Source organism: Trichechus manatus, unplaced genomic scaffold (assembly GCF_000243295.1).
Source record: "Trichechus manatus latirostris isolate Lorelei unplaced genomic scaffold, TriManLat1.0 scaffold00029, whole genome shotgun sequence".
NCBI lineage: Eukaryota > Metazoa > Chordata > Mammalia > Sirenia > Trichechidae > Trichechus > Trichechus manatus.
The window spans coordinates 3,929,060-3,939,830 of record NW_004443965.1 but is presented as its reverse complement, the minus strand read 5'-3'; the positions used below and the strand labels follow the sequence as shown (position 1 = coordinate 3,939,830).

Genomic DNA, 10,771 nt, shown 5'->3' with positions numbered 1-10,771 from the left:
ATTTTTTTGCACATAGATATCCAGTTATGCCAGCACCATTTGTAAAAGAGACTGTCTTTTCCCCAATTAACGGACTTTGGGCCTTTGTCAAATATCAACTGCTCATAGGTGGATGAATTTATGTCTGGATTCTCAATTCTGTTCCATTGGTCTATGTATCTGTTAATGTACCAGTACCAGGCTGTTTTGATACCGTGGCGGTATAATAGGTTCTAAAATCAGGTGGTGTGAGACCTCCCACTTTGTTCTTCTTCTTCAGTAATTCTGTACTTATCCAGGGCCTCTTCCTTTTCCATATGAAGTTGGTGATTTGTTTTTCCATCTCATTAAAAAATGTCATTGGAATTTGGATTGGGGTTGTATTGTATCTGTACATCGCTTTGGGTAGAACAGACATTTTCACAATGTTGAATCTTCCTATCCATGAGCAAGGTATATTTTTCCACTTATGTAGGTCTGTTTTGGTTTCTCGCAGTAGTGACTTGTAGTTTTCTTTGTATAGGTCTTTTACCTCTCTGGTTAGATTTATTCCGAAGTACTTTATCTTCTTGGGGGCTATTGTAAATGGTATTGATTTGGTTATTTCCTCTTTGAAGTTCTCTTTGTTGGTGTAGAGGGATCCAGCTGATTTTTGTATGTTTATTGTATCCTGATACTTTGCTGAAATCTTCTATTAATTCCAGTAGTTTTCTTGTGGATTCTTTGGGGTTTTCTGTGTATAAGATCATACATATCATCTGCAAATAGAGATACTTTTACTTCTTCCTTGCCAATTTTGATGCTCTTTATTTTTTTTTCTAGCCTAATTGCTCTGGCTAGGACCTCCAGCACAATGTTAAATAAGAGTGGTGACAAAGGGCATTCTTGTCTGGTTCTGTTCTCAAGGGGAATGCTTTCTAACTCTCTCCATTTAGGATGATGTTGGATGTTGGCTTTGTACAAATGCCCATAATCATGTTGAGGAATTTCGCTTCTATTCCTATTTTGGTGAGAATTTTTATCATGAATGGGTGTTGGACTTTGTCAAATGCCTTTTCTGCATCAACTGATAAGATCATATGGTTCTTGTCTTTTCTTTTATTTATGGGATGGATTACATTGATAGTTTTTCTAATGCTGAACCATCCCTGCACCTGGCATGAATCCCACTTGGTCACAGTGAATTATTTTTTTGATATGTTGTTGAATTCTATTGGCTAGAATTTTGTTGAGGATTTTATCACTCACTAACATTTAGTTTGTTTGTGTCTTTAAGTCTAAGGTTTGTCTCTTGTGGGCAGTATATAGACGGATTGTGTTTTTTTATCCATTCTGCCACTCTCTGTCTCTTTATTGGTGCATTTAGTCCATTTACATTTAGCGTAATTATTGATAGGTATGAATTTAGTGCTGTCATTTTGATGTCTTTTTTTGTGTATTGTTGACAGTTTCTTTGTTCCACTTAATTTTCTATGCTGAGTTGTTTTTCTTTATGTATTTTCTTTTCATCTTTTTCATTGTTGTTGATTTTGTATTTGCTGAGTCTTTATGTTTTTCTTGTTTTTTATTTTGATGTGTAGGATTGTTAGTTTCCTTTATGGTTACCTTAATATTTACCCTTATTTTTCTAAGTTTAAACCTATCTTTTATTTCTTTATATCACCCTGACTTCCTCTCCATATGAAAGATCTATGACCACATTTCTGAGTCCCTCTTTTTTGTTCTCATGTTGTCATCGTTTACATATTGACGTCTCTGTTTTCCTATTTTCTGTGTTTTAGCTTTTATTTTTGTGACTTCCCTATCTGAGTTTATATCTGGTTGTTCTGTCCTGTGTTCTAGTCTTGGCTTGTTATCTGATGTTACTGATTTTCTAACCGGAGGACTCCCTTTAGTATTTCTTGTGATTTTGGTTTGGGTTTTTACAAATTCCCTAAACTTCTGTTTATCTGGAAATGCTCTAATTTCAGCATCATATCTGAGAGGCAGTTTTGCTGGATATAAAATTCTTGGCTGGCAATTTTTTCCTTCAAGTTTTTATATATGTCATCCCATTGTCTTCTTGCCTGCACACTTTTTGCTGAGTAGTCCGAGCTCAGTCTTACTGACTCTCCTTTGTAGATGACTTTGTTTATCCTTAGCTGCTCTTAAAATTCTTTATCTTTGGTTCTGGCAAGTTTGATTATAAAATGTCTTGGTGACGTTCTCCTGGGATCTACCTTGTGTGGGGTTCGATGAGCACGTTGGATAGATATCTTCTTATCTTTCATGATATCAGGAAGTTTTCTGCCAGCAAATCTTCAACAATTCTCTCTGTATTTTCTGTTATCCCCCCTGTTCTGGTACTCCAGTCACTCATAGGTTATTCCTCTTGATAGAGTCCCACATAGTTCTCAAGGTTTCTTCATTTTTTTAAATTCTTTTATCTAATTTTTCTTCAAACAAGTTGGTATCAAATGCTTTAAGGAAGAAGTTATTTTTAAGTTATCTGAACTATTTATTACAGTAAATCTGGCAATATTTGGCAATGCTTTATTAGCTGCTACTTACATTATTTATAGATGAAGTGTAGAAAATTATTCTTGATATATTTCTTGTACTTCTTTTAACCAAAAATCATATTAACCACCACGATCATTCACTTTGTTAATCATATTTATGTTCCAACTTAATTTTCTTTAACTCAAATTTATCCTCAAAGTGTGAAAATTTGTATCACTACCAAACAGTGTTCACAAGGACACTCAAATTTGTGTGCTACCACTTCTGAGGTCAGTTCCCACAAGGTAATTTCCAAACATGTGTTGTTCAAACTGAAATAAGAGCAAATCTTCAAAAATAACTAATCTTAGCCACTTTCATTTGTTATGGTCCAAACCCGTGCTGTCCAATATGGTAGCATCTAGTTGCAGGTAGCTATTGAACACTTGAAATGTAGGTAGTACAAACTGAGATGTGCTGTAAGTGTAAAATGTTATTGCTGTTGTTATGTGCTGTTGAGTCAATTCCAACTCATAGCGACCCTACAGGACAGAGTAGCACTGCTTTATAGGGTTTCGAAACAGCAGCTGGTGTATTCGAACTGCCAATCTTTTTTTGACTAGCAGCCAAGCTCTTAACCATTGCACCACCAGGGCTCCAAGCGTAAAATACATATAAGATTTCAAATATTTGCAGGAAAAAAAATTAAAAATATTTCATTAATATCTTTTCATATTTGATTATACATTGAAATGACAATATTTTAAAGATATATTGAATTGAATGATTAACATTAATTTTCATTTGGTTTTTTTTAATGTAGAAAATTTTAAATTACATATGTGACTTGCATTGTATTTCTATTTGTACAGTACTAGTTGCTATGAGTCGGAATTGACTCACTGGCAATGGGTTTGTTTTTTGGTTTAGTCTGAAGCAATGGAGCCCTGGTGGTGCAGTGGTTAAGAGCTACAGCTGCTAACCAAAAGATCGGCAGTTTGAATCCACCAGCTGCTCCTTGGAAACCCTATAGGGCAGTTCTACTCTGTCCTAAATCGACTCGACAGCAATGGGTTTGGTTTTGGTTTTAATCTAGTGCAGTACTTTTCAAACTGTAATAAGAATCATCTGGGCAACTTATTAAAATGCAAATAATGGTTCAGTTAGGTCTGGAATATGGCTTAAGGTTCTGAATTTCTGACAAGTTCCCAAATGATGTTAATCTACTATTCTCCAGACTACAATTTGAGTAGCAAGGGACTAAATAATCTCTCAGGGCCATATCAAATTCATGTTTATATAACAAAGCAGGGGTCAGCAAACTACTGCCTGTGGGCCAAAACTGGCCTACCATCTGTTTCTGTAAATAAAATTTTATTGGAACACAGCCACACCCATTTGTTTACATATTATCTGTGGCTGCTTTTGCTCTACATGGGCAGAAGTTAAGTAGTTGTGACAGAGACTCCATGGCCTACAAGGTATAAAATATTTACTACCTTGTCCTTAACAGAAAGTTTGCTGTAATAAAGCCTCATCTTGTATTAAAACCTATTGTTTTTTTAAGAGGCATTTAACTAATTTTTTACAGCACACGCACGTAATACACCAAAATAATAAAACTATATTTGTACTGAAATACTATAGACACACTATTCCTCAAAGTATGATCTGGGGACGACTTGCACAGAATCACCCTTTAGGACCTTCTTTAAAATTCTGATGTATGGATTTCCTCCAGACCTAGTGAATCAGACTCTTAGAGGTGGGCTCTAGGAATCTTCATTTTTAACAAGCTTCCAAGGCTGATTCTGATGCACTCTAAAATTTGTAAACAACTCCCCTAGAGTTTGTTAGATTTTCATCTAAAGCACAGTGGCCTTTTCCTGCACTCATCTGAAGAAGTGTTATTTTAACAAGATTTTGATATCAGTAAAGAATCAAGACATACCTTCTCTGGTGGATGGTTAGCTATGAGGGCTGTAGCCCTCTCAGTAAATACATTTGTTGAATACATATTTTTATATCCAGCTGCAACTTCTTCACCATCTCGAAAATCAAGAGCACATCGTGTGACATTCAGGGCATCAATTAATGTGCAACGCTCATGGGAATAGTAATCTTCACTACCTAGGAGATATCCTGTAACAAGAATAGAAGATGAGTCAGCATAGCATAAAACTTGTTAAACAAACTAATGTTTCAGCATTTAATTGCCTAATGCAACTGATTACCTGTGATGAGGCTAATCAAATGACAAGGCTAATCAGAGCACCATTTCTTAACATCTCTATATAGGGCTGCTATGAGTCTGCAGTGAGTTTGATTTTTGATTTTTACATCTGATAGTCAGAGGCATTAAAATGTTATTGTGTAAAAATTCAGATCCTTTCCTCACTTAAGTCTTTAAAACACAAGCTCTATCATATAACTGTCAAAGCATATGGTTGCTTCCAATTAAATATGCTTAGAAAAAAGATCAGAGTTCAAATCCACTAACAATGATTAACGTATTAGTCTTTGCAAGCTATCTAATGGCAAAAAACAATATATGACGTGATTTGTTACAAGTTTTTACTATGAGGTGATCATGTAAATAAACACAGGACTCAAATAATGTTGTTCTTACATTCTGAGACTAGCTTCAAGGTTATTTATGGAAACAGCTCTAGGAGGAATCATCTTTAACTAGATACTGACACCCACTGGTAGAAAACACAAACCTTTCTAAACAGAGGATCTCCAGACATAATGTAAAAAGAGTCAAAAGACTAAACTAAAATGCAGCACTGAAATGAGATCTTTACCTACAATGATCTCTACTTCTCCCCAAATTTAAATGGTATCTACTGCCTATCCCACCATCTAGACTTAAAAATAGAAGAAAATAGTTTTCTCAACTAATAGCAAATGTTTTGTATTTTCCTAAAATATTAAAATAAGCTGTGCTGTATATTGTATGGTTCCATATATATGAAATGTTCAGAATAGGCATCTATAGAGACAGAAAATGGATTAGTGATTGCCTAGGGCTAGAGGGACTGGGGGGAAATGGGGAGTGACTGCTAATGGGTACGGGGCTTCATTTTGGGGTGATGAAAATGTTCTAAAATTAGATTATTGTGATGGTAGCACAATCCTGTGAATTTATTTTAAAAAATTGAACTGTACACTTTAATTGAGTGAACTGTATGGAGTAAGAATTGTACCTCAAGAAAGCTGTTAAAAAGAAATAAGCTGTGCTGGACTCATAGCTATTTCCTGACAAATACTGCTTATTAACCTAAAAATGAGGATGATAAAAATGGCCCAGCCCTTTTCATAGTCTGAAATTTTCCCTATAATCACAATTAAGAGTTTTACATAGCTTCTATAATAAATGAATTCATTTTTAATTAGTTACTATTTTTCCCAGGAGCCCTGGTGGTGCAGTGGTTAAGCACTGGGCTGCTAACCTAAAAGTCGGCAGTTTGAACTCACCAGCCACTCTGCAGAAGAAAGATGTGGCAGTCTGCTTCCGTAAAGATGTAAGGCCTTGGAAATTCTATGGAGCGGTTCTACTCTATCCTACAGGGTAGCTATGAGTTAGAATCAACTCGACGGCACTGAGTTTGTTTGGTTTTTTTTTTGCTCCCTTCCCATGATGTAATCAATTCAAAATCCTGAATATAATTAATATCTTGGTCTTAAGCTAACTTTTCAATATAATTTTTAATCCTACGTATATAAAAGAAACAAATCTGATGGGTTTGCTAATTAATATGTAATTGAGAAAGAAACGTATTCATAAAAATAATTTCACCCATTGTATGGGTGATTAGTGAGGATAGGACACTGAGATTTCATTTTGGGTTTTTAATAACTGCTGGGTGTTAGGACTTGAGGAAATCACTTTAGGTTCTGCCTTTTTAGGCTGGATTCTCTAGAGAAGCAAAATCAGTAAAGCATATAAATACATATATAGAGAGAGAGATTTATATCGAGGAAATGGCTCATGCGGTTGTAGAGGCTGTAATGTCCCAGGTCCATGGGTCAGGGAAGAGGCTTCTCCTGATTCACGCAGCCACAAGGGATGGTGAACCCAAGATCAGCAGGCTGGAGAGCAGGGCTGTTGCTCACAGGCTGTGAAGATCGACAAATCCCAACATCGGCAGGCAAGACCGCAGGAAAGCTGCTAGCTCAAGTCCCAAGAACCGGAGGTCAGGTTAACAGGAGCCAGCTGCAGGATCCAGAACAAGCAAAAGCCCCGGAGCCCCTGCCTGAACATCTGCCCACACTCAGTGCAAGCCATACACCCAAGGAAACTCCCGTTCAACTGACTGGCTACTCACAGCAGATCCCATCATGGGGGTAATAACGTAGCAAATCTCAATAGGAAAGTGATCACAACGTTATATGATTGCCACAACACTGAGAATCATGGCCCAGCCAAGTCGACACACAATCTTAACTATCACATTCCACCCGTTGTCAATTTGGCACCTATAAACATCTCCTTAAACCATACATAATCTCTGAATAAAGACAATTAAGTCATACTTGGGCCTAAAGTGATACAACAAACAAACATACAACCGAAAATGCAATAGCCCTGTTTACATCTTATATTTTATAAGTGAAGAAAACAAAAATTTTTTTCTTTTTTTTATTGTTGTGCTTTAAGTGAAAGTTTATAATCCAAGTTAGTCTCTCATACGAAAACTTATACTTACATGAAAACAAAACTATTCGATGCACAGATACAAAGCAGAAATACACATAACAATTACAGTCCTCATTCCTACAACTGATCGTGTGGCCGTAACTGGTATTTAGAACTACCTTCTTCCAACACCCATTCCATATTCCCTTTGCCCTCAGCAAGCACCACAGCTGGTCGTGGTTCTTTGCCTGGCGGGGTGATCCAAACCTTCATTCCTGAAGGGTCTGGGCCATTAGCAGTCATGTCAGAATTGGGTTGCTGTAATTTTCCATTGACTCTAATCACAGGGCATGGTAGTACTAGGAGACACACTAAGGGATCTCCTGCATTCCAGACATACTCTTCTTTACCTCCATTATGTAATATCAATCTGATTTCCTCTTGGTAATCAGGATCAATCACACCAGCCAGTATAATAACTCCCTTCTTTGCCTGCTGATCCAGTAGTATAAGGAGCTCAAAGATGCCAGGTGGCATTCTTAGCTTCCAGTTCAATGAAATCAGTGATGTGTCTCCAGGTGGGAGCATTTCTCCCTTTGGAACTAAGACCTCTAGACCTGCAGAACAAAGGGTCACAGGGACAGGAAGCAAAAATCTTGCAAGTGGGTCACTAGGGGTAATAGTGAGTGGTGTCACTCCCATTTCCACCCCTTGATTCCGGGACCCATGAATCCTGGCTATGGGAGATACAGCACCATATACTGGACGCTGGTTCAGAGCATATACAGCCTCCTGGAGAACACTGTCCCAATCCTGCAAGGTATTGCCACCTAGCTGGTGCTACAACTGTGTCTTTAGGAAGCCATTCCATCATTCTATCAAGCCAGATGCTTCAGGATGATGGGAACATGGTAAGACCAGTGAATTCTATGAGCCTGGGCCCAGTGCCGCATTTCATTTGCTGTGAAGTGGGTCCCTTGATCCGAGGCAATGCTGTGTGGGATACCATGACGGTGGATAAGGCATACTGTAAGTCCATGGATGGTAGTTTTGGCAGAAGTATTGCATGCAGGGAAAGAAAATCAATATCCAGAGTAAGTGTCTATTCCAGTAAGGACAAAACACTGCCCTTTCCATGATAGAAGTGGTCCAATGTAATCAACTTGCCACCAGGTTGCTGGCTGATCACCTTGAGGAATGGCGCCATATCAAGGACTCAGGTTTGTCTCTGCTGCTGGCAGATTGGGCACGCAGCAGCGGCTGTAGCAAAGTCAGCCTTGATGAGTGTAAGTCCATGTTGCTGAGCCCATGCATAACCTCCATACCTGCCACCATGGCCACTTTGTTCATAAGCCCATTGAACAATGACAGGAGTAGTTGGCAAAAGAGGATGAGTGGTTTCCATATAATGCATCATCCTATCCACCTGACTGTTAAAATCCTCCTCTGCTGAGACTTCCGGCAAAATGGCACTCTAGGCAGAAGCACCACGCTGTCCCTCCAAAGCAAAGATCCGAAAAACTAAGCCAAACAGAGAAAACAGCAATCCTGAAACCCTAAAACATCAAATGAAGAGATAAAGAACTCAGCCAAGCACCAATGGAGTGAGAAAACTGACAGAGAATGGAGAGCGAGGAGAGATTTATACAGTGGTCCCTTATCAGCTAACGCAGCGCGGATCCGCCACTGTGGACTGCTATCAGAGACCAGCAAATAGGGGGTATGAGAAAGCAGCTTCACGGGGCTTCCAGCAGGAGACAGAACTGGTAATTCGCGATATACGATTTCCCACCCCCCACCCTTCGTCACCCCCACTCAGCCTCCTCTGCTTCCTGCGGCCACAGTCTCTTGTCCGAGAAGCACCGGCTGCTTGGATTCCACCCACCCGCACTGGCCAGCTCTCTAAGTGCCATTTGCAGGCTGCTTGTGTTGCTTTTTTTCTGCTTCTTTTGATTTCTTCCTTACCTAGCAACACTTCCCCTCCTTTCGCTCAAATACCTGGCTCCATGCGCCATCTTTGCTTCTTCCTGAGTGGCTGCGGAGCTCCGTTCGAGTGTGGATCTGCTTCCCAGACTAGGCTGCCATGCTGGTGGGATCCCGGGGCTTTTGTTTGTTTGTTTCTTTTGAATTGTTTGTTTTCTTTTCCTTTTCTTGAGTTGGGGGCCCGTTCTGGCTGAGCAGGGCTGCGTGGCTTGGAACCTATCCCCTTGGCTTAAACAGACACGCAAAGGAATCCCTGAGGGCATTTCTTTTCTCATGGGTTTATTTTTTTTTCTTTTTCTGTTTTTTGGGGGGCTTTTCTTGTTCTTTTTTTTTTTTAATTCGTTTTGTTTTCTTTTCCCTCTTTTTCCCTTTTTGTCTTTCTTCATTACGCAGTTTCTTGTCTTTCTATACCTTCCTACTCTTTCTGTTCCCTGAATACCTGGTGCTGAATAGCTCTACGCCTTCTAGCCAGGCTGTACTGCAACACCTGAAACAACTTCCCCAGACCTCATAGCTGCACCGGTGGGATCCCTGGAGGCTTTGCTGTTCTTTTTCCTTTCTGATTTTTATTTATTCATTCTTTCTTTTCTTGTTTTTTTTCTTCTTCTTCCCCTTTTTGTTTTTCTCCATTTCATAGTCTCTAATCTCTCCACGCCAACAGCAAGCTCCCCTAGCGCTCTTTTTTGTTTATTTGTATGTTTTTGGTTCCTGTTCCTCTCTCCTCTCTCCAATACCCATCTTAGCTCCACATATAACAATCTCCCCCCTACATCCAGCCTACTTGCACCGTGCGCTTAACATGACACCACCAAGCAGCACAGGCACGGCCTACTGGAACTCACCCTTCACTGATTACCGACCCGCCCTGGTGGCTGTAGTAAATGCCACAAACAACCTGTCCAAGTAACTCCTCCTCAGCTAGACCTGCCCTGCTATATCATATCTGAGCGACTGACCCTGCCAATTGGAGAAGAAGGCAAAAAGTATCGTGCCCACAGATGAGCAACCAACAAAGAACACACAGCCCGCCTGCTCAAACATAGCCAAATAAAAAAAAAAAGGAAGAAATAAGCAAATCTAAAATCAATAAATGAGAAAAATAACTACTGAATGCCCTGAAGACAGCAGACATTATCAAAACATTTACAAAAACAGGACGGGATGGTTACAGTAGACATCCAAAATAAAACACCAGATGACTTTCCAGTGGAAGAAAAGGCACTAGAACTACCTGATAGGGAATTCAAATCTCTAATACTCAGAATTATCCAAGAATTGAAGCAAAGAGCAGACAAAAATGAGGAAAAAATAGACAAATTCATGGAAAATACAGACAAAAAATTGGCAGAATTCAGGAAAATAATGCAGGAACAGAATGCCAAAATAAATTCACAACTAGAAATTATACACAAACAACAATTAGAAATCCAAAAGATAAACAACAAGATTTCAGAAATCGACGGTGTCATAGAATGCCTGAGGAGCAGATTTGAAATGGTGGAAGACAGGATCAGTGGACTTGAAGACAAAAACTTGCATACAACTCTGTTGACGAAAACTCAGAAAAAACAACAAAGAAAAATGAAGAGACCCTGAGAGTTATGTGGGATACAAACAAAAGCAAAAATTTTCGAGTGATTGGAGTTCCAGAACAGGGGGAGAAAACAGAAAACACAGAGAGGATCA

At 39.0% G+C, this 10,771-nt stretch overlaps 1 protein-coding gene across 1 annotated transcript in view; it reads right to left on the bottom strand.

The window, feature by feature from the left end:
- ARSB (arylsulfatase B) overlaps positions 1-10,771 on the bottom strand; it is a 255,229-nt gene that overhangs the window by 210,210 nt on the left and 34,248 nt on the right. The window contains exon 3 of the mRNA XM_004374570.2: positions 4,412-4,602. Within this exon, the coding sequence (XP_004374627.1) occupies positions 4,412-4,602 (191 nt within the window). The remainder of the gene's footprint in view (positions 1-4,411; positions 4,603-10,771) is intronic.